The sequence below is a fragment of the Zootoca vivipara genome, chromosome 3 (genome assembly GCF_965207765.1).
Source record: "Zootoca vivipara chromosome 3, rZooViv2.hap1.1, whole genome shotgun sequence".
Classification (NCBI taxonomy): Eukaryota; Metazoa; Chordata; class Lepidosauria; order Squamata; family Lacertidae; genus Zootoca; species Zootoca vivipara.
In genome coordinates, this window is record NC_142586.1 from 104837598 (window position 1) to 104861866 (window position 24269).

Genomic DNA, 24269 nt, shown 5'->3' on the forward strand with positions numbered 1-24269 from the left:
GGAGGAAATTGCCCCCAATCTCAATCTTTTACTTCTTTTACTCATTCTTTTACTTCTCTAACGCAAGCAGGAGAAAACAAGAGTCGAAGATTCTGCTTCTTGAGTGGGCCTGGGATCAGGTTTCTGCCGTCCAGGGCTGCAGCCCACAACTTTCAGGCGCTGTCATAAAAGGGGAGGCATAAAGCCATCAAGCACAAAGCAAGAAAAACAGTAGAGGCAATAAAAGCTCAGTGTAAAACCGGCTGTAAAAGCTATAAAACCAGTGCAAGGGCCGGGGGAAAAAACACTGGCAATTAAAAGCAGCTAGGTTACGTGCTGAGAAGCCTTGGCAAATGAAAACTTCTTTACGTTTTCAAAAAAAAAAAAAAAAAAGACAACACGTTCTTTCCTTCCTTTTTCACATAGAAAGTGTTGCTTTTGCAGGACTAATTTGTGAAGTGCATGGCTAATTTTTCCTCCAGTTTTAAATTTTTTTAGAGCAGCGTTTGCCAAGCCAGTGCCCTCCAGAGCTGGTTGGGGGTTGATGGGAATCGTAGTCCAAAATCCTCTGGAGGGGCAGAGGCTTAGCAGAACGACCAGGCTGTTTCCACCTCCCCCCCCAACAACTCCTGGTTTCAATATTAAATTGTATCTTCTCAGTCAGGGCAATTTAAAGCAGAAGGTTGGATTTTTTAAAAAAGCAAAATGGTGAACTTAAGAGAGCTGTCTTGCTCATTAAGAGAAGAAAAAGGATGGACTATGCTGACCTCTGCAGATGTACTTTTCTGATTTTGAATGTGCCAGTAGCTAAGAAAATGAAATGGAATGTCTGAAATATATATTAAAAACCCTCTTTAATTTGGCAGCCTGAGGAATACATTGTGCCTGTTGTCTTTTTTAAAAATTAAATTGTCTCTGCAGTGTTTGCCACCTTTCCCTGAAAATTGGCTTCTGTATTGTTCTTTATAGAGCAATTCTTGCTTTAAACATATTTGCTGTTTTGAACTGTTTTTAATTATCTTATACGTAGATTGCCATGAGATGCTAGTTTACAAGGCAAGGAATAAATTGATGGTGATTATGATACATGTTTGTGTTTTTCCTTTTTTTCAGAAAACAGCAAAACATTAGTACAAGCAGTGTTCACAGGACCTCTGAAGGAGCTGTTGTCTGACTTCTCCAATTTCCAAAATATGATTGATGAAACGTTGGACATGAACACGGTAATCTGAAGGAAGAATAATAATGTGGCTTGATTTTGTCAAAGATGTGCTGCGTGGATGATGCCCCAGTGGCATTAGTATCATGCACAACTTTTCTACATTTTAACTTTTCAGCCTGCCTTCCTAAAAACTTACTCAAGGCTGTTCTGCCAAAATTACTAAAAACAACCATAGGGCAATAATAGAAACCTAGTGTCAGCACAATTTAAAAATCACCAAGGACTAGCATTAATGGAGGAATCAGATTATAACTTAAATCTGTCCCGTCAGTACTGAATGGCACGTGTTGAAGCTAACTGTATGATGTGCTTCAGACACATAGGGAGTAACGGACACAGAGTTTCTTAGCGAGGGAGTTCCAGAGATTTTATGCCACCACAGAGAAGGCCCTGCTACAGACAGCCATAGGGCTCTTCCCTTATATATTAGATGTGGTGGGTCCTCTTCTGAAGAGAGACATTCCTTCAGTGATGTGCTGTGATCATTTCGCCATATTGACATGGCAGATACAGGTACCTATTTACATTTGGGCATCTCTTGAACACCGATTTGAAGGCTGGCAAGCCTGTGCAGCTGCTTAAACTTTCTAGATTAGCCCGTCATTTAAACGATTATTTTACACTGGTTTTATGGTGTGTTGGCTTTTATTATACGTGTATATATTGTTGTACATCGACTTGATATATTTTGAGTTGTCGGTATATAAATAGCTTTTTAAATAAATAAAATCATTGGGCTGGGACGAAAGGCCAACCAGTCAGAAGGCTGTCAACACGAAACTTGCCTCTCCAAGGCGAGAGCATCAACATCCAGGAATCGCGTACCATAACTAACGCAGCTGAGCGCCTCTACCATAGAACGATGTGCACAGCACCATGATGCTGGCGTACCCAAGACATGAGTCTTAACTAATTCTTGAAATGCAGTTACATGCTACAGGAACAGGGGTTTTTTTGTGTGTGGGGTGTGTGTGTGTGTGTGTGTGTGTGTGTGTGTGTGTGTGTGTGTAAAATAGTAGTGCTAGTGGGGAATCCTTTTGAACAGGAGTTGCCCCTACCACAAAGAGTTGCTTTTACTTTTCATGTATTTAAGTTAAAGTTTGTTGGGCTGCCTGGGTCAAGTTATGACTGGAGGGTTGTAGGTCAGTGTTAGAGCACGTTCTGCAAAAGTTCTCACCCCTTGGTGCCTTCCGGGTAGGGCTAGGAAAGACTCCCTTCCTGAAATCCCAGAGGGCTGCTGCCAGTCGGTGTCTGCATTAGTGAGATAAATGGACCGTTGGTCTGACTTGGTTGTAAAGCTTCTGATATTCCTAGATATTCAACCCACTTGAAAATAGGAGAAAATAGGGTGACCTGGCTCAGGAAAATACAGTGGAGGCAAGATTTCACACATACTCCTGGATCCAGCTTCAAAGTAAAACCAATTAAGCCAGGAACTCCAAAGTTCATTTCCTGTGAAGTAAGAGACACAGGGTCATAACCAAATCTTCAAACATGAGAAAACCATACCATACCATTTGGTCATACCCTCTACCGATGGGTGCATATCTCTTATCACACCCAGCTGTCAAGAAACCAACAAGGAACATCTAAAGCAGGCACCCCCAAACTTCGGCCCTCCAGATGTTTTGGACCACAATTCCCATCATCCCTAACCACTGGTCCTCTTAGCTAGGGATCATGGGAGCTGTAGGCCAAAACATCTGGAGGGCCGCAGTTTGGGGGTGCCTGATCTAAAGGGTTCATGGAAGAATCTATTTTCCTTATGTTAATCTTCCCTTCCCACCTTGTTCTGTATCATTGACTTGAATGTAAAACGAAGGGTATAAAAGATAGGGCTTCCTTTTGTGCTGGGTCCCCACTCTGCTCTCTGCACATGAGCCGGGGATCCTGTTGCAACAGCTCTCTGTCCTTTTTAATAAAGATCAAGCTTACTAGCTGCTTTGCTTCTCAATTTTCTCTGGTTGGCCTCTGTTATTTCCTCCCACCGATGGAGAACCTACAAAGGACTCTGCAAGGGCTCTTATGTACCCCATAAATCAGGCATCCCCAAGCTTCAGCCCTCCAAATGTTTTGGACTACAATTCCAATCATCCCTGACCACTGGTCCTGTTAGCTAGGGATCATGGGAGTTGTAGGTAAAAACGTCTGGAGGGCCGCAGTTTGGGGGTGCCTGCCATAAAGGAATAAGGCCAGATTTTGCTTATAACAATAGTCTGCAGAGAATGCAATGCTAGACTCCTGGTAGAGAATAAAAGGCTAGTACGGAACTCATGTTCTTTCCAGTTGGAGTTTACAGCCCCTTAAGAATCTTATTCGTCCTCCCTGGTTGGCACAGGAAGGGAGAATGTTCTTGAGCTCTGGTCCTGCTTGGAAGTTTCCCACAGGCATTTGGGTGGTACTGGAATTGAATGCTGGACTAGGTGGGCTATTGACCCAGCAGGCTCTTCTTAAGCTCTTAAGCTCAGACTATAAAGCAACCAGTGGGCCAGAGTCTGAACTATAATAATAATAATGTTATTATTTATACCCCTCCCATCCGGCTGGGTTTCCCCAGCCACTCTGTGCGGCTTACAGCATATCTAAAAACAATAAAAAACACCAAGCTTTTAAAAAAACTCCCAGTACAGGGCTGTCTTCAGGTGTCTTCTAAATTCTTTATCTCCTTGACATCTGAAGGGAGGGTGTTCCACAGGGAGGGCACCACTACTGAGACTGCCTCCTGCCTCCGAACTAGTGATTTTAAAAAAATCAAAGCTAAAATGCTTGCACGTTGGACTTCTTTCTTGTGTGCATCATTTCCTGCTCCCCAGGTTTACTTTTGCAAAGGAAAAATGGGAAGCTAAAATTTACTTTGTAAAGAGATCAACCAATTCATTCTACTTTCAGCCCTCTTCTTGATGCCCTTCTGTGTCTACTTAATAGCCAGCTTCCTGCTTTGGCCTTCAGATGCTTCCAGGTGCTTGGCTTCTTCATGCACACCAATTGTTTCGCTCTTTATTTTTAAAGGGAAAAACAAACAACAAAGTAGATAAGTTTAAATGAAGCCAAGTAAGACACATGACCCCAAGTTTTGTTTGCATTTCCTAAATCCAGGGAAGTTAATTAAGGCCGATGTTGGAGGGGCAGCTGTGGTTGCTGGAACAGCAAACCGTCCACAGTGGGCGAGAAAGGGGAAAATTTCACAGGTTCTGATTTTGCAGCCTTGTGTTTAAGAAGGCCTTGTGTTTAAGAAGGCATTAAGACCTGTAAGAATCTATCATTCTCTTTAATAGAGTACTGTAAAGCTGCAGGTTGGCATAGCAACCAAATTATATTCCTCGGCCTGCGCTGAGCAAACTTCCAGCTTCACGGACTTAGGTTTATAGAGCCGCAGATACATTGCATGAGGTAGTGTGTATATATTATGGCAGTTTATATAGTGGCACTTGTGTACATTGCACTTCACAGAATAATGTCACAAGCCTCCTGTGACAAGGAGCTTAAAGTATCTTCCAAGCCTTGTTGGGTGTCCAGGGGGAGATATTTCCAAGGTTGAGATTTTATTTATTATTTGAGAAATTTTTACAAACTGCTCAACCAATAAGCTCTCCAAGTGGCGTGCAAAATAAAATTACAGCTGGGGCAAAGGAAGTTGCTTAGCTTGTGTTGTACTGAGCCAGACTGTTGATCTGTTTAGCTCACATTGACTGTCAGAGACCTTCTGCATGCATAGTAGCTGGTCTACCACTGCCGCATCCCCTGAACAGAACTAAAACCCACAAGCCAGTTAAAAGTAATGGCTTGTCCAAACAGGAAAGCTTTCAGCTAGTGTCTAAAACAATAAAGTGTGAGTGCTTGCCCCATGTCAGTAGGCAGCCCCACCCCCCACCCCCCGAGCATAGGAGCTACCCCAATGAAGGGAAATTTCCTTGCAAATGCAGAATGGGCATTGTGGGGCACTTTGAAAAGTAGGAATTGGGAGTCCAACAACATCTGGAGGGCCACAGGTTGCCTACCCCGGTTTACTAGATAAAATCCTGGAACTGGTAGCACCATCTATGTGTTTTGGATGTTACACCTGGAGGTCAGAGGTGAAGTGTCTCTTGGTTGATGTCAGCGGTGGAAAGGTGGGATCCCATCCCATACTATTTTGCATGTGGACCAGGTCATAGACAGCTGAATTTGGTTGGGCCAGAGTGGCCTCATCCTTGATCTGCTCCATACATGCTTTGGAGTAATTCTGACCGGCTTACAATACCAGTACTGTATTATCTCTTGACTGGGCTGCAGTTTGTTTTATGTATTTTATTTACATGCCTATCTTAACAGCTTAATGTTTAAAACTCTTAGGCAGTGTGCACTATGTACAGGGTAAAAACAATATCCCTTTATGACAAAAATACAACTGTGTGTGTGTATAATAAAACAGATTCAGGGAAATCATATAAAGCAGGGTTCAGTCTTATGACTCAGGGAAAGTGTATATTTTTACAAGACATCTGAAGCAACTGATGGCAGAAGGAAGGGTATTATTCCGCAGTAGAGGGCATAAGAAAATGTTTCCTATATTCTGTAGGGTACAGTGCCACGAGTAGAATTTACCCATCTGATCCAAGCGATCTTACAGGTCCATAGAGGGGCAGGCGGTCTTTCAGGTTTGGCCCTCATCCACTCCACTCACTGACCCCCAAGCACTGATTCAGCACTTCCACCCTTCGCCAGAATCTAACGGAAAGGAGAAATATTGCCAGGTGTCACCAGCATACTGATGGCCCCCTTGCTCCAGATATTGAGCTGAGGGATCGCAAGTTACTCAGGGCCTAGGCCCTAAGTTTGTAAAGGCCAAGTGAATGCAGTGGTTCAGATCTGCAAAAGGGAGATCAGCTGGGGATGTGTAGCACTGGGATGGTAGACAGATGCTGTTTGCAGTTGAGCTAACACGTTCTCTGACTGGGCATTCCAAGGTAGCATCCTCTGGAATGCCAACAGCATGAGCTGGGAGATACTCCCTGGCTGAAACCCTGGTGAGTTACTGCCAGACGGCACTAAGCCAGACCCCGAGGGTCTGACTTGGTTCAAAGCTAGCTTCCTGCATCCCTAAAATTTTAGCTGGCGGCGGTAGAGACTGAGCCAGGAGTGCCTGCATGCAGAGAAAGTGCTTTGCCATTGAGCTATAGCGCAAAAGAGGAATGGAGAGAAAGAACTGGTGTGTCCCTGAATGATAGCTGCCAGGAGATGTAGGGAAAGATAATTGCACTTCCCCTGTTTTCTCTTCGGGGAGGTAACTACTCTGCACTTTTCTGAGAATATTTTGACTTCTGCGGTGGTGGCATTCAGCTGTTCTTGGTCCGCAAGCAAGCCTAGGGCTTCTTTGTAGTTGCTGATAGTACAGTGCGATCACAAAGCTCCATCGCTCCTCCCGTTCCCTGCAGGCTCTAGATGGCTTTTCTTTGCTGCAATGCAGGTTACAATTTGATGTGCAGAAAGCACACAAGTCCTTTCCAGCATTTTGTAATGAATTTTTCATCATCCTTACAAGTTTGAGAGTGAAGGGGGATATAAGGCTTTCACCTCTTTTGTTATTTTCCCCAAAGCTTCTGGTAAAAGCGAGGTTCCCTCGTCCCATTTTGAGTAGTGTGACCTACGAGAAACCCGTTTCCCGGATGAAATGACTGTTTTGAAAATAGCTTTTCAACAGAGAACATGTGAGCAGTGTAAGGACGTGGCAGCTTGAAGTTAAAAGGATTTTTTTCTCTCCTAAAAATGCTAGGGATAGATTTAATAGAAGATAGTTTTTGAATTTTGCTTTCAGAAACCCATTCTATGGATTCCTCAAATAGGCAGAAAAGTGCAGAGTTGATAATTTGAAGTTAACATGTGAGGGCAAATGAATGGGAGGGACCAGTCTCTGGATATTGAAAACCATCTTGTTTGTTAACTGATGAATCAAAGTGTGAAAAAGCTTTAATAACATATTATGAGGGGAAAACAAAAAACAAAGCAATTTGCATTTCTGAGGATGTTCTGGTACAAGGTGAAAAGAAAGAAAAGTACTTTTGAGAGAGGCAGTGACTCACCTTGAGGACTAGAATGTTGTTGGTTTTTTTGGGAAAAAGCATAGATCCTCAGGAATGTTATCTTAGGTGAGGTGAGTTTTCAAAAATCAATTCCTGGTAAGTTAGGAAGTGTTTTTTATATATATATAGCTGAACCTTCAGTGCACAAAAGTCGTCCCCCGCCCCCTTAACATCCAGAAGTTTAAAACAGCAACAATAGAACTTCTGTCCTCAAAGTTAAAATATTACCATAGCAATCATGAGATTTTGCTTGCCTTTTGGGTTTTCATCCGACTGTGTGTGGCTGCTAGAAGTTTGTAGACCTTGAACCTAGAGCTCCATAGCCCTGTTTCAGATATTTCTGCATGCTGCTATATATCTAATACAGGGGTCAGCAAACTTTTTCATCATGGGGCTGGTCCACTGTCCCTCAGACCTTTGGGGCGGACGGCGGACTATTTTTTTTGGGGGGGGGGAATGAACGAATTCCTATGCCTCACAAATAACCCAGAGATGCATTTTAAGTAAAAGGACACATTCTACTCATGTAAAAGCACCAGGCAGGCCCTACAAATAACCCAGAGATGCATTTTAAATAAAAGGACACATTCTACTCATGTAAAAACATGCTGATTCCCGGACCATCCGTGGGCCAGATTTAAAAGGTGATTGGGCCGCATCCGGGCCCCCGGGCCTTAGTTTGGGAACCCCTGATCTAATACCTAGTCAGACCCCGTGGTTCTTATTTATTGACCTTTTTGCCATTGATGACTTGCTGCTATTTGAGATTTGTTCAGCAAGGCTGGCTCACCTTTGCCTCCCCTTCCTCCCAACCCAGCTGTCCCAGTCTCCCAAACCCAAAAGGGAGTGTCTTAACGCTCATCACCTGCAAAGAAGCAGCCCAGAGGGGTCGCCATCAAGTCATCTAGTCTAGTGGCCCTCAAAACACCTGCTGGCAGCGGATTTCATACACAAATGGTGCATTGTATGAACTGGTAGCATCTCTTGAGTCTGTTCTTCCTACCACATCTGCATGATTTATTTAGCATAAACACCGTTCTTGACACACAATGCACAAATTGTTCCTTTGGACATGGCCCTACTTGAGCCAAGGCTGCCGTAATTCAAACCTGTGATTACGAGAAAATGTGTGTGAATTAGTTTGACATCGCAATATATTATTGCCTAAGATCTGTTCACTGGATTTCTGCAGTGTTCATAGAAGTGTTATTCTAGCATTCTGTTTTAGGGGTCTCGAAGGCAGGCTGACTAAACTCTTCGTTCTTTCTTTAAAATTCATACTGTGCTTTGTAGCCCCAAAAGATCATTGCTCCTGAGGAGCTTGTGGAGAAGATTTAGATTTAAGTGTGACCGGAGTGTGAAGTTCATCTGCATTCCAGGTGATCTGCCATTTTGGGTTGGTGGAAAAGACAGCGTTACACCTCTGAATACCAGTTGCCGAGAATCTCGGGTGGACAGAGTGCTGTTGTGCTCATGTCGAGCTTGCAGGCTTCACCTGGTCCTTTAAGCTCATCTTACATTTTTATGTTCTTTTTCAATCTGAGCTTACCTGTTCAACAGGATCTCCATGTAGAGTATTCCGGCGCCCTTCAGGTGTTTTGGATAAATGCTCCCAGCAGCTTCGCTTCAGCTGACATTTTCTGGCCAGGAGTTTTAGTCTAAAACACCTTGAGGCACCAGGTGGGCAAAGGCCGAGTCTTTCCTGAGCTAGGCAGTTTCAGGCTGCAGGTGAGGAATTGTCACACTGGTGGAGAGAGGTTTTAGCCGAGCCTACTGATGTGATACTCTTTTTTTAAAAAAAAGGTTGTTTTGTATTTTCAAAACTCAGTAATAAAAAATGAACAATAAAAACAGCTAACCTGTTTCTTAAGAAAGATCAGACAGTGACTGCACTTTCTGATCTTTCTTGAGAAATGCTTGTTAGCTGCTTTTGAATTTTATTGCAGACATGCAGAATACATAAGAAGGTACATGAAAACCAACCAACATCTCTCCACAGATTGCCATGTGTCTTGGGCGGTATTCTTGCATGGTCCTCACATTGCATATATGAAGTAAATGGTTGCTAAGTTACATGAAAAGACAATGGGTTCATTTTACCCCTGGCCACTCAGATTTGGCATGTCGCTTTTTCTGCCTGAGCAACTGCCCAAACTCAAGTACTGTACACCAAATCAAGGGACAAATCTGTTACGGAATGCCGACAACTAGCTATCTCTAAATGAGGAGCTACTGTAGAAAAGTTTTAACATCCATCCATGACATAAACGTTTATTAGAATCATCCCAAATCCTGTTGTGCAAATTTTTGATACGCTTAGAGTTCACGTGATTGAACTTTTTAAAAAAATAAAAAAGGTAAAAGTCCTCACCATGTGATTCATTCATTTATTTTTATTTCATGTAAGGTGTTGATCAGCCCTTAGGCTGCAAACCCCAGAATGTTCTGTGAGCTTAACATAAAGGTAAAGGTAAACGCCACCTGGGTCCCCATTTGAGCTTAACATATCTTTTGATAAATACTTGTTTTTTACACTTAGACTGATCTAATCGAGAGTTTTAATCTCCCACATTTGTTACTTAGTTTATGTGGTCACAGAAGTTGCTTTAGATGGGTTTTAAATGTTTCGTAATATGACCGAAGCGTCTTGGCGGCTGCTTTTAACTCTTCTGTGGACAATTTATCTCTCCATATCCCAGGTGGAGAGCCACGAATACCTCTTGAAACCCTCCATTGAGCCGAGCCTCGCTGAGCTGAGAGAGAATATGGATAAGCTAGAGGAAAAAATGCAGGGTGTGCTGAAGGCGGCCGCAAAGGAGCTAAGTATGTTGGCATGACCTTCATTTTATCCACAAAGTGATTTAGAGTATTTCCTCCAAAGCCACTTCCAGTCCGTGTTCTGATGCTGAACAATCAGCATTCTCACTGTTTAAAATACAGTTGTGCACTTGCTTTTTTAAAAAGCAAAACAAAAACAAACAAACCTGTTGTTGGAAACTTCCCCCACAGTACATGGTCAAAAGAAGAGAACTGGATATCTTCTAAGGTCCACTGTTAGTCGCTTCATGCCTGCATGAAGCACAGCAAACTTGACCAGCACCTTGTCTCTGTTCAGTGAACACCTCTTCTCCTGCACCCAGAATCCCCCGCAGTGCACAGGTTTTCTTTGGCAGACACACAGAGACACGTCGGCAAACGAGGCGATGTGGAATGAGTGCTTTAAAGGTGCCAGCAAATGCTATCATTGCAACTATGTGCTGTGTGAAGAAGTGCTCTTTCTTTGTATGTCCTGAATCTCTCACCATTCAGCTTTTGTTGGATAACGTTGGAGTCTAGCACTATATTGCTAGGGATCACGAGGGTCATCTAGTCCAACCCCTTGCAATGCAGGAATCTTTTGCCCAGCGTGGGGCTCAAACCCATGACCCTGAGTCTCGTGAGAAAGAGAGAAACTTCTACCTATATACCTTCTCCACACCATGCACAACAGTGGAAATCTCAGTCATTCTCTCCACTTGCCCTTTTTCTAAACTAAATAGTCCCAACCCATGTAAGTTTTTCCTAGTAGGGGAAGCATTTCAGACCCTTGATAACTTCTGGTTGCTCTTTTCTGCACCTTCTTGAGCTCTACAGTCATTTTGGAGGTTCAGCAGCCAGAACTGTTGAAGTACAGGCATGTGTTTATCCTTTGTAGTGATCTTGTCAATCCAGTGTCAATAAATAAAGCCTTCCCGTAAGAGCTTCTCCCTCCCTGCCAATTTGGATAATCTTAGGTTTGCGTGGCATTACAGTAGAGGGATTTCTAAAGTGTGAGTAGAACCGCAGTTTGAAACTCCTCTAACTGTTAGCGAGCTTAGGTGTTAGGACTTGTTCCAAGCCCTGTGACTATGAGTTAATTTCTCAGCAGGTGGCCTGGTACAATATCAAGCAGCAAAACTCAGCCAAGAGAGAAATTTGTCTCATTGAGTGGGGAGAATGAAAATGTGATCTGTGTGTTTATAATGTCACAGTCAGTCATGGATTTTATTCTCCCCCCAATCCCTTCCCATGAAACAGGTCTGGAAGCCGGCAAGAGCATCAAATTAGAATGCAACTCCCAGTTTGGGCATTTTTTCCGAGTCACCTACAGGGAAGAGAAGGTTCTGCGAAACAACCTGAAGTATAAGGTCTTGGAAACCCAGAAGAACGGGGTGAAGTTCTCTAACGTGTGCGTGAAACGTATATCCCTGCCTTTGCCTCAGAACGCCAATGGAAGTGTCCTCTAAACTTCCCGTGGGGTGGGTGCGAGTCAGTGAAGTGTTCTGCCAGGTTGCGGAAGTTTGCTAACATTTTCCTTTTTCGTTCCTGCGCAGTCAACTGAAAAGCATTAATGAAGAATACATAAATATCAGAAAAGAGTATGAAAAAAGCCAGGACATCGTTGTTAAGGAAATCATCAGCGTTGCCGCAGGTAAGGAACACTGTGTGCTTATACATGGAGTCACCAGATATGTTCTGAGGATATATGTTTTAATCAGGTGTAAAACACCCACACACCATTTGTGGAGTGGGTACAAAAGTAATTGGTCTGCTCTCAGCCTGTGCCCTCTGTGAAACAGAAATGTAACCCATCTTGTGGCGAGGACAAACTACGTTAACTGTGGAAAACAATTTGCCAACATGGCCTGCAGCTGTACGTCTGCTTAGAGGTGCCAAGAAGGACTGAGTTGGGGTTTCCTCTGGCTATTATACAGTATAGCACTCAGCTACGGATGTCAGTACAACTGCTAGTGAAACAGAAGGCACTTCAGAACCTTAGCCTTCCTTCCACCTTGGTTTCCTGTCCCTGTTCTGGTTTTCCATGAACATTCCCTGACATCACAGCCGTTCAGCCAGTGGCAGGTTGGGTGGTCTCGCTTCTAGAAACAAAAGTGAACACTCTAGCAACTCTGAGCATCAGTTGTCTGAGGTCACAGCATCTCAGCCAATGTCTAGAGAGGGCTTTAAAACTGGCAGGAATTGCCAGACTTCTGGTTTTTATATCCAAATACTCTGTTTTAAAACACACTGGTGACAGTTTGCATCTCTGCACCCCTAAGTGTCCTAAAGCAGTGCCATCGCAGAGATCTCCGTGTTCATGAATTAGATGTAGATTCAAGCAACGGGAACCCTCAGATCCTGTTCTGACAGGGCACTGGTGTGCAGGCAGCATAAGCGTGAGTAAGATTGTGATACAAATGAGAAAGGCTTGTGGTTTTCTCTTGCGCAAGCTGTTCCAGATTGCGCAAATGCTCGGGAGCAGCGGGCGCCCAAGCACTTGGGCACGGCAGCTAAAGGAACTTGCTGTTCCAAACAGTTAGCCTCATTTAGGCCTCGTAGCGTTTTGCCTTTGTGCACTGCGTTTGCATTTTGCTGTCGGCTGTTTTGAGTGAAATGAAAGTGTTGATTATAACACCGCCTGCTTTAGGTGTTAAAACGTGCTGAGAGGTAAGGATAGTGCACCACTTAGGTAAAAATGGCTGGAAATAAATAAATGAATAAGAAAATAAATATATTGTCAGCTAGGATTGTCATTTTTTAAAAGGTTTTATAAATTTGTTTAATGGTGCATTCATACAACCAATCCCCTCTCCCCACCTCCCTTTGTGCTGGCTGCTGTATTTGCCATGTGATTGGATTAAAGCTGAATTAGATGGCCTCTGAAGGGGTCCAACTTACTAAGACATATGCAGCCAAGGCTTGATTTACATCACAGGGCACATCCAAACCATACATTTAAACTGCTGTGATACCACAGTCATGGCTTCCTCCTAAAGGATTCTGGTTGTTGAGTGCGCTGAGAGTTGCTGTGAGACCCCTATTCCCCCTCATAGAACTACAGTTCCCAGAATGGTTTAACAATCAGTCCTTCTTCACAGGGAACTCAGGGAATTGTAGCTCTGTGACAAACTACAGATCCCAGAATTCTTTGAGAGAAGCCATGACTGTCTAAAGAAGCACCGCAGTGCTTTAAATGTGTAAACATGGCCATAGTTTGTACATTTTAGCCCAGTCTTCAGCTTGCAAAAGGAAGGAACCTGACGTGGCCTCTGTGGTGACTGTTTTGCATTGAGCTGGCAAAAAGACACAGGCAATTTAGTCAGTGCTGAATCAATTTTGCCAAGGACAGCTCTAATAAAAAGCCTGCATAAAATTCATATTTTTTAATTTGCTTGATGAACGAACAAGTAGATTGCACCATTTAATCTTTTCATTCTTCATTTGTGGGTGCTCTGGTGTTTAGTTTAGCTGTGGAATTGTCTGGCTTCTTTGTTTGACTACATCTTGTTTTTATTGCTCGATGTGAAATGTACAAAGCACTTTACAGAATTACATAAGCAAAATACAGTTCCCTACCCCAAAGGATCTTACAATCAAAATGTCTGTAGTAGAGGTAACACTAAGGGAAGTTGTGGGAAGAAGGGGCTTGGAGGACCCCCCCCCCCCGCAAGCAGGTTTTTTGAGGGTGCGTGGGGAGTTGCTCAGGTAAGGGGAGGTAGGGGGGAGATTAGTTGAGCAATCGAAAGTTCATTGTGCAAGCAGAATGGCAGCATTCTGTACAATCTCCAGAGAGTCTCTGCCTGTCAGTTTGTAGGCTGTACATAGTAAGATTGACCAGTGGTTTGACTTTATACGGCAGCTTCCTGTGCCCCTTTCCTGCCTGTTATGGGAAAATTAAAAGCACCCCACCACCATGCTTAAAAAACGAACAAAAACTAGAATCAGGAAATCTATGACTGAATCTCCATCTCATCTGGTTTGACCCAAAGCTGAAGTGGCTCTACTGGAGCACGCTAGCATGCTCAGCAGCAGTTTCAGGAAAAGCTGCTCGGGTGAATGCGTCCTAGCTTTGTGGGGTGGGTGCATGGGAGCAGAATTGCAAACGTCTCAGTGAATACATTAGTGGTGGTTTTCTTAACTGCATTAGCTAACACCACCCACCTTCCCTAAATTCTCCTTCCAGTGCAATTATCTATAATTGTTTCCCCAGTAGCCTTTTGTGGGTAGAAACTGGTCTCTGAACATCTGGCCAGACATCTTTGCGTGGTAGTTATAAGATCTTTTGGGGCAATAAAACACACAGTTGGGAGGCGTTGTAAAAGTGAATTGGGGTGTTTGGTTGAGTGGGGCAGGTGGGGGAGAGAAAGATACTGTCAAGAAGAGCAAATGCTGTCCCTGTGGAAGGTTTTATGTATAATAGAGAGAGAGAGAAGATCTGTCTTGTCATCCAATTTATGCATTCGGTGTTAACAGCTAGTGATATGCTTTTTCAAAGTCAGGGTTGTTCGCAGCGGTTTAATTAGCCCTTGCTCTTTACCAGTTCAATGAGACGGCGAAGGTTTGCGCTGGAAAACTTTCCAGAGAGAATACTTAAATGTGCAAGAGTGATTTCCCTGGTGTGCACTTGCAGAATGAGCTTTCTGAGAGCTAAAATGTTGTCACCTGACATCGCTTACATACTTTAAGACTTGGCAAATAAGCAGCAGGATCCTTCCTGAGTGATGTCAACAGGCTCTGAGTGTAGTTGGTTTCAAATGCTTAATCGGAGCTTAATGATACTTTGGCACAGCCCACAACTTGTGCTTTATAGTACTCAGTGATTCGGTTCAGGCGTAGTCCCATATCTTGGTTTGGTGCTACAACAGGGGTGGGGACTAGGCAGCACCCCAACTTCCCAGGCAGCACCCCAACATCCCCTGCTTTACCCTGTCTTTGAGTGCTTTATCCTGGCTGAAATGTGTCATTGAGCTCTGATAGTGTCACTTTCCAGGATGGAGGGGAGAGAGAGAAAGAGAGAGCATAGAAACAGCCTACCACACAAAAGCCAAATTTACATTCATTGCTCTTTAGCCTCAGTCCCACTGCCTCACAGCTCTCCATCTAGGCAAGCAACAGGTATGATCAGTTCATGAACCCAATTAAAGGACAGTTTGGGTGTGGAACGTGGCCTAGGGTGTAGAGGGCTGCGTCAAGGCCCTGGCCTGAGGTTCCCCAGCTCTGATGCAGACTTTAAAAGATCAGCAGCAGCAGCCATTTGAACTGGGCCTGGAAGCAACCAGGCCAGGCAGCCACTGCAGATGAACTAGATCTGGAATATTTTACTTGAGGCTTCTCCTGTGATCACATGAGCTGCAGCATTCTGTGCTAGCTGCTTCTTCGAAAACATAATACAGTAGGTCGTGTTTCAGTCACTTGTGTGGGAGGTTACTACAGCACGGGGGGCTGAGTTCAACTCTATCTGAAAAGAGCATCACATTGGCTCACTAGCTTAAGCCAGCAAAATGCACGCCTAGGCTCTGCAGCCACCTGAGAATCCCGCAGAAGTTCAGCATTTAGGAGCAACCCCTGGTTGAAATCTCATCCTTAGTGGGGATTCCAACCCTACTAGGATAGTTTGGGGGTGTCCCATCATTGGGCTGTCCCACTTCTTTACTGCCTGGATTAAGCTTCCATTTGTTATCCCTTATGCAGTCAGTAACTTCCTTCAGGCATATTTTTAGGGAATGCAGTGCTGCACCTGAAGTTGAGAGAAGGTGGGTGGGTGGGGAACGGAGTTGGGTGTCGTTATTAGGGGCAGAACGCTTTTTATGGCCCAGACATCCTCAGCGACTTAAGTTGTGGTTTGGGGGTAGTTTGCTTCACTTTGAGTACTGGTGGTTGAGGATCTCAAGAGGCTTCATGGCTGAGGGTTGCTCTTAAGTGTCTATATGTCAGGAGAGGATGAAGGGTTGGGGGAAGATACTGTTCCTGGTGAGCACTGCAGTTGTGGTGGTGTATGTTTAAGACTTTACTACCCCCTGCATGCGAAGCCAGGCTCCTGTGGATTGAGCGGACTAGGCCAGTAGCGGGCCCAACAGTCAAGAAAACTGTTTCTGCATGTGCTGTAGAGGGAAGTGAGGGGCTCATGGGGATTGTCAACATGGGAAGGTAGCCCATCAAGGAGAAGGAAAACCTTGATCCTAAACCTCTGCTGCCTCGCGGCTAGACTCATTCCTGAGAAAGGCTTTGGGAGCAAACCCTGAGGAACAACCCGTACCTGCTAGCTTGTGGGACATCTTTGGGAGAAGAAAAGGTTAAGGAGTAAGCCCTGCACAAACCCAAAGTGGAGTCCCTACAATGGTTGGATGGTACCTAGTGCGCCTCCTTCCGGCAACTCCTGCAGCCAAGCTGCTCCAAACATATTGCTCTGCTTTCATTTGGACCACACCAGCGAAGTATGTCTTGTCGTCTGGACTTCCATACACACTACCTAGACTTGTGCCTTGGTGTGTCCTTTTTTAATGTAGTGAAATAGGTGTGGCTATTTAGACTGGCTGTTTTTTTTTCTAAAAGTGAAATGAAAGTGGTAAGGGAGTGGTATAGCATCTGCTTTGCATGCAGAAGGTCTCAGATTCAGACCCCAGCATCTCCAGCTAGGACAGGGAATGTCCCCTGTCTGAAACCCTGGAGAGCAGCTGCCAGCCAGTATGAACAGTACTCAGCTAGATGGACCGTTGATAGGACTTAGTATAATGCAGATTCCTGTGTGGACACTGAGCCTGCAGGGAGAGGGACCACTCAGCCAGGGGGGACATCAACACAGTTCACTGAGGTGCAAGTTCACCTGCAACCATGAAGCCAGGACCCCCCGGTGGGATATTCAAATGCAAAAAAAGAGAAAAGTGTTCTATATACTTACCTGCAAGTTGGCTTATCATGTCACCCGCTAGAATTCTCACTGTGTGCTAGGATGGTAGAAGTTGATAGAAGCGGGTGGCGGTGCCAGATAGAAGCGGGTGGCGGTGTCTGGATTCCTTTTAGATTTCTGCAAAGCAGGAAGCTGCATTGAGCCTGTGCTTTTCCAACAGGGTATAAGGAGCCCATACAGTTCCTGAGTGATGTCATAGCCCACCTGGATGCTATTGTCAGTTTTGCTCATGCGTCAAATGCAGCGCCGACCCCATACGTACGCCCAACAATTCTGGAAAAGGGGGCAGGGAGGATTGTGCTGAAAGCCTCAAGACACCCCTGCATTGAAGTTCAAGATGACGTTTCCTTCATCCCGAACGATGTGACCTTTGAGAAGGACAAGCAGATGTTCCATATCATTACCGGTAAAGACTTCGTTTATATGCCATGCCTGTTTCCCCTCTTGCCTCCATCTTCTGTGTTGTAGGTGTGCTTGCGTTTTATTTATGAGGATGCTTTCAAAATAAGTCTGTATCCTAGCCTCAAAACGGAGAAGTGAGCCTATAATGATTACTGCAGACGAGCGTTCTGCATTTAGGTGGGTGTTTTGATTTGAAATGGGGAAGCAATCTTCAGGCAAGCCTTAACGTTCCAGCTTTCAAGTTTGAAGTCTGACAACCAGTGCAAAACTGACCAAACATGCAAATCAGTGGAAGTGATTTTCATGATATGCAGATGGAACAGCCATGGTTGCATTGGTGGTGGTGTCGCTCACTGACATGGTAGAACAGCTTATGAATATGATAATTAATCAGAAGTTAATAAAAAAGGACATTGAAGAATAGCTGTATTTAATCAGAATTAATGTTGTTTAGTTGGTTTTAGGTAGCATTTTGCTTCAATAGATATTGTTTTTATATCATGTACACTGTAAGCCACATACAGATTTTTGAAATACTAAGCGGTTTAAAATAAAAAAACAGCACAGTATGTTAAACTGAAGTTGCATATTAGGTTGCCAAGAAGACCTTTACTCCTCCTGCTTGAAATGCTGCTTAATTTCCTGCTGCTACTTGCTTCTTGCTCTGCAGGACCAAACATGGGAGGGAAATCCACCTACATCCGCCAGACAGGGATGGTTGTTCTCATGGCCCAGATTGGCTGTTTTGTGCCATGTGACTCTGCAGAGATAAGCATTGTCGATTGCATCCTGGCTCGGGTAGGAGCTGGAGACAGCCAGCTGAAAGGCGTGTCTACCTTCATGGCGGAAATGTTGGAGACGTCTGCCATCCTTAGGTAAGACCTCCGTTTGCAAACCTTGCTCACCAGAAGCCCCAAGTGTTTATGCAAGCTTAGCGACGCCACTCCCCAATATGCTTGTGATCTGTTTTGTGCACAGGACAGATACTCTCTGAGACTGGCCATAGCCACTGGAATCTCAGAAGTCTCCAAACATATAGGAAGAAAACAATGGGCTCATTTTGCTTCCAAGTTGATTGCTGTTTTAGTTCATTATTATTGGGAACAAATGGGACCTACAGCAAAATGTTTCAGTGTCCTGTGTTCCTGTTCAGTCTCATAGTCAGATATCAGTACCCTTCTCCAGTACACTCCATTCCACACGAAGGTTCATCACCCTCCTTCCCATGAAATTCAGACATTTACATTCTTTGGCTACGGAGCACCCTCGGTCCCTGAAGTACTTTTGGAGTGTTTGGGCTACACAGGAGTCCACACACTCCTCTGAACTTTGGAAATAGAGGGAATGTTATCTGGAGGAGGCTCTTAAAAGAGAGGAATGTAGCATTTGTGTATCCTTGCTTGTTCAGGGGCCAGTGGTGTAGTTTGCCTGTTTAGTTTTGAAGCTGTACCACTTTTGACAACTTTATTGCCTTTGATTTTAGGATTGCAACAGATAACTCATTGGTGATCATTGACGAGCTTGGGAGAGGAACATCTACCTATGATGGATTTGGATTGGCCTGGGCAATCTCGGAATATATTGCCAGCAAAATTGGAGCGTTTTGTATGTTTGCCACTCATTTTCATGAACTGACCGCACTTGCTGATGAGATTCCCACCGTGAATAACTTGCACGTCACAGCGCTAACAACAGAGGACACACTGACAATGCTCTATCGTGTGAAAAATGGTGAGGGTCGCTTCAGATCCTTGGAACAAATCCGCCTTGTTTACTGTAGAGCAGCCTTCACCAGCCTGATGTCCTCCAGATGTTTGGGACTACAACTCCCATCATCCCTGCCCATTGGCCATGCTGGCTGGAGCTGATGGAAGTTGGATGGGGGAAGGTTGTGCTGAAACATGGTTTGGCGTTGTGAGAAACCTATGGCCTTCCATACATTGTTGGACTCCAACTCACTTAGCTAGTGGTCAGGGATTATGGGAATTGGAGTTCAACAACACCTGGTGAGCCATAGATTCCCTGGCCCTAGTTCAGTGTTTTGTGAACAACCATAGCCACCTCCTGGACTCATGTGCTCCCCCACCCCTCCACCAAGCCAGGAAGAGGAGTTTGGAAGCTTTCACTTTTAGTTAGCAGCCTGTCATGTCACCTGGAGGGCAAACTGTGGTTAACCCACACTAGCTGGTTGGTTTCAAACAAGCCTGCTTTAAACTACTTTGAGAAACTGGCTTGTTGAAGTAGCCATGGTTAATGTTAGCCACCGTTCCTGTTTTGAATGACACAGGAAGCCACCGTTAACTTAAATGGGTTTCCAGGCTCCTCCTCTTTTGGGGGTGTCTCAAAATTGCTTGGCTCTGGGCTGGATGTGTACATATTGCGGTACCCTTTTCCATTCCTGTCCTCTGACTCCTTTCCCATTCGTGGCCCCCGCAAATTACTTTTAATGGTTGACACATGGTGCTTTTGCAACCCCAAATGGACATTTTCCTTTTGTACTCTTGTCCCATTTTGATAACTTACTGCTTCTTAGTGATGTTCACTTTTATGGTGTTTGAAACCCCCACCCCCACCCCGACCCAGGCTGAGTTTCAGATTTCCCCAGCTCAAGCAGGATTATGTTTAACTGCTAGAAATTGGGGTCGAGTTTGACCTGGACATCACTTTTCAGACACTCCCTTCTCTTTCTGAAATAAGCAGCATGGAATCAGATGCACAGGTTGTCCTTTCACCTTTTGAGGACTGACCCCAGTGATTCTTCTTCCAGGGGCTTGCGACCAGAGCTTTGGCATCCACGTCGCAGAGCTAGCTGCTTTTCCCAAGCATGTGATAGAGAATGCCAAGGCAAAGGCCTTGGAGTTGGGGGAGTTCCAGACTTTTGGAAATCCACAGGCCGAGGAGGAAGAGCCACCAGCCAGGAACTCCTACAAAGAGAAGCAGGTTTGCTAACTGTCATACGCTTGTTGAAATCATTTCTTTCCCACTTTCCTATAATGTATCTACAAGATTTAGATGCAGCTTAGTCAACAAGAACCTCTTTAGTGATACTACTACCCCTGGAATGTTGCCCACAAAAGAACATGGCTTTATAGGGTTCATAGTATACTCTGCCTGCCTTCCTGTCTCTTGAATCCACGTGACGGGGTGAGCTCCCGTTGCTCTGTCTCAGCTTCTGCCAACCTAGCAGTTGGAAAGCACACCAGTGCAAGTAGATAAATAGGTATCGCTGCGGCGGGAAGGTAAACGGTGTTTCTGTGCGCTCTAGCTTCCGTCACGGTGTCCCATTGTGCCAGAAACGGTTTAGTCATGCTGGCCACATGACCCAGAAAGCTGTCTGTGGACAAACGCTGACTCCCTTGGCCTGAAAAATGAGATGAATGCCGTACCCCATAGTTGCCTTTGACTGGACTTAACCATCCAGGGGTCCTTTGCCTTTACTTAGCTTACCTGTCTCTCTACGTCATTTATCAGAAGACTGATACCACTTTGAGCTCCCTGAGGCATCTCCGCCAAAACCAGGAAGTTTAGCTTATTGCATCACTTGAGAGTTTTGCATTCTGCAGGCTCTGCTTTATGATGATGATTTGTGGGTGAGCAACAGCTGCTGCATTTACAACTGCTTAAATGATACTTTCTGTGTTTTTGTACCACTGGCTTGCAAAAGCTCACTCACCAACGTGTGTTGAATGCTTAATCATTTTGAGCCTGCAAACTTCTTCCCTGATTTCTTCAGTTAGACTGATGCTGTCCAGACATGTTTGCTGAATGGCATAAACAGAACTGCAAAGAACGCTTTGTGAACTGATTTCGAGGAGTAGCCATGTCAGTTTGCTGCAGCAAGGAAACTAGTTGCACCTTAAGATGATGAACCGGATTATTGTAGCCTGGGGTTTTGCAGACTAAAGCCCATCTCATCAGTTACGTACAGTATTGGGAATTAAACGCTATCAGGACTTGTATAAATCACTTGGGTGCAGCAGCCAAAGCAGATACGTAGATTCTGTGATAACCATCAATATTCACACACACACACACACACACACACAGAGAGAGAGAGAGAGAGAGAGAGAGAGAGAGAGAGAGAGAGAGAGAGAGAGACAAAATAAAAACATTCCTTCCAGTTGCACCTTATAGACCAACTAAGTTTGTCATTGGTATGAGCTTTCGTGTGCATGCACACTTCTTCAGATACACTGAAACAGAAGTCACCAGATATATAAGGGTCTGGTGACTTCTGTTTCAGTGTATCTGAAGAAGTGTGCATGCACATGAAAGCTCTTACCATTGACAAACTTTGTTGGTCTCTAAGGTGCTATTGGAATGATTTTTTTTATTTTGTTTCGACTACGGCAGACCAACACGGCTACCTACCTGTAACGAGAGAGAGAGAGTTAGTGAGTGAGTGAGAGTGAGTGAGTGAGTGAGTCTGAATCTAGGTCTTCTGTGTATCACATCTGCTTAATTTGCCATTTTCCTGCCATTTTAAGTCATTGATCCACAAATCCTGGGTTGTTGAAATGGCTGTTATTCTCAGTGCCAGGCGAATGCATTCGTAGGGGCTTAGAAATGGTGCAGCAGAAGCCTCTGAGGCTCCTCACCCATGCTGCAGAGGAATCCAGGAAGACACAAATCAGAGGCTGAACATCATTTTCTTTTCCTTTCTAGGAAGGTGAAAAATTAATCAAGGATTTCCTTTCTAATGTGAAAGCATTGCCATTGGCAGACATGTCTGAGGAGGACATCAGAACCAAACTGAAGCAGCTGAAAGATGAAGTAGCGGCAAAAAACAACAGCTATGTGAACGAAATCCTTTCCCAAACAAAGTAGTTGCGTGACATGAGAAAATCTAAACAAGGAGTCATTTGAACTCAAGTTGGGAGTGCACAGTTGCACTCAGACATAGGCCATTGCCAAAGGAGGTGATGCCACATCCTGTTTCTCACAATGGCAGGTGCCATGTTAAATAGTGGAGACCAGAACAAAATGCTATTTCCCAGCAAGGACTAACTTGCATGTTATTGTTTTGTTTTCTCCTATGACGGGTGGTGGATATGTTGAAAATTTTCTATGGTATTCTAATTTTGAAATGGGTTGCCCTTAAATAAATGCAGTGCATCATGGTTTGAATTGTTACCCCTTATTTTATTTCCGCTGCATACAGAAATATTTAAATAAGCAACAGCAGGAAAACAAAATTGGACATGGTGCTCACTATTGCTAGAAATGGTCTCCCATGCCTTATTTCATCTGTGTTGAGACTCTGTTAGTTCAGCAGTTTACGACGGGGGTGGGAAAGCCTTTTTAGCTTGAGGGCCACATTTCCTCCTGGGAAACCTTCCGGGGGCCAGAGGAAAAAATAGGTAGAGCGACAGCTGAGGTCCCTGCAGTAGGCAAGGGGAATAACCACAGTTAGAGAACGCTCTCTAGCTATAAGCAGAAGCACTCAAGAGAGCAGTGAGGGGCATGGCCTGGGGTGGAACATGACTAGAGAAGGTTCTGAGGGCCAGATACAGTGGCCTGGAGGACTGCTTTTGGCCCCCTGGCCTGGGGGAGATTTCCCCACCCAGCCCTGATTTACAATATTGACTGAGTGAGAACTACAGGTGGGTAAAGGAAAGGGGGAAATTACAGTGCAGTCAATACACTGGTACCTCTAGGTAGTTACAAACTTAATTCGTTCCGGAGGTCTGTTCTTAACCTGAAAATGTTCTTAAATTAGAAGCGTGCTTTTGCTAATGTGGCCTCTTGCTGCTGCTGTGCCACCGGCACACAATTTCCATTCTCATCCTAGGGCAAAGTTCTCAACTCGAGGTAACTCTTCCAGGTTAGCGGGGTTTGTAACTTGAAGCGTTTGTGACCTCTGGCGTTTGTAACCCGAGGTACCACTGTATTGCAAATCAAGTAAAAGTAGCTTTCTAAGAAGGAAGAATCGGGCCTGGAAGGTGGAGCTGTTTTGAGCACCAGAATGGAATGGAGCTCACAGTTCTTTTGCATAAATATACACTCCTGGTTGTCACCGGGAGTTTTCTTCGTCATTTTAGCTGAATTATTTCGGGAAAGGCCAACACTTCACTGGTAGAGCATGCAGGAGCTCCTAGGTTCGATCCCCGGCATCTCCCAAGGATGGAGAGACCTCCATCTGAATCCTGGAGAACCGCTGCTAGTCAGGGTAGATGGACCAATTGGTCGGACTCAGTATAAGATGGCTTTCTATGACCCCAACTATGCCCCGAGTACATTAGTACTGTCCTCAACCTACGATAATGTTGGGAGACTCAAAAGGAGTATAGCATCTAGATCAAGGGAAGTAATAGTACCACTGTATTCTGCTCTGGTCAGACCTCACCTAGAGTACTGTGTCCAGTTCTGGGCACCACAGTTCAAGAAGGATACTGACAAGCTGGAACGTGTCCAGAGGAGGGCAACCAAAATGGTCAAAGGCCCGGAAATGATGCCTTATGAGAAACGGCTTAGGGAGCTGGGTATGTTTAGCCTGGAGAAGAGAAGGTTAAGGGGTGATATGATAGCCATGTTCAAATATATAAAAGGATGTCATATAGAGGAGGGAGAAAGGTTGTTTTCTGCTGCTCCAGAGAAGCGGACACAGAGCAATGGATTCAAACTACAAGAAAGAAGATTCCACCTAAACATTAGGAAGAACTTCCTGACAGTAAGAGCTGTTCGGCAGTGGAATTTGCTACCAAGGAGTGTGGTGGAGTCTCCTTTGGAGGTCTTTAAGCAGAGGCTTGACAGGCATATGTCAATAATGCTTTGATGGTGTTTCCTGCTTGGCAAGGGGTTGGACTGGATGGCCCTTGTGGTCTCTTCCAACTTTGTGCTTCTATGAAATTTCTGGTGGCATCAAAATGTGCACACACGCTACGCTAGACATCTTATTTTG

General features: G+C 44.6%; 1 protein-coding gene across 1 annotated transcript in view; it reads left to right on the plus strand.

The window, feature by feature from the left end:
* The window catches only part of MSH2 (mutS homolog 2), a 50743-nt gene extending 28248 nt beyond the window's left edge, over positions 1-22495 (plus strand). Inside the window, exons 8-16 of the mRNA XM_035111064.3 lie at positions 1093-1202; positions 9960-10083; positions 11317-11467; positions 11613-11710; positions 17127-17372; positions 18039-18243; positions 18852-19099; positions 20136-20308; positions 22034-22495. Of these exons, the coding sequence (XP_034966955.2) occupies positions 1093-1202; positions 9960-10083; positions 11317-11467; positions 11613-11710; positions 17127-17372; positions 18039-18243; positions 18852-19099; positions 20136-20308; positions 22034-22195 (1517 nt within the window). The 3' untranslated portion in view covers positions 22196-22495. The remainder of the gene's footprint in view (positions 1-1092; positions 1203-9959; positions 10084-11316; positions 11468-11612; positions 11711-17126; positions 17373-18038; positions 18244-18851; positions 19100-20135; positions 20309-22033) is intronic.
* The last annotated feature ends 1774 nt before the right edge of the window (positions 22496-24269 follow it).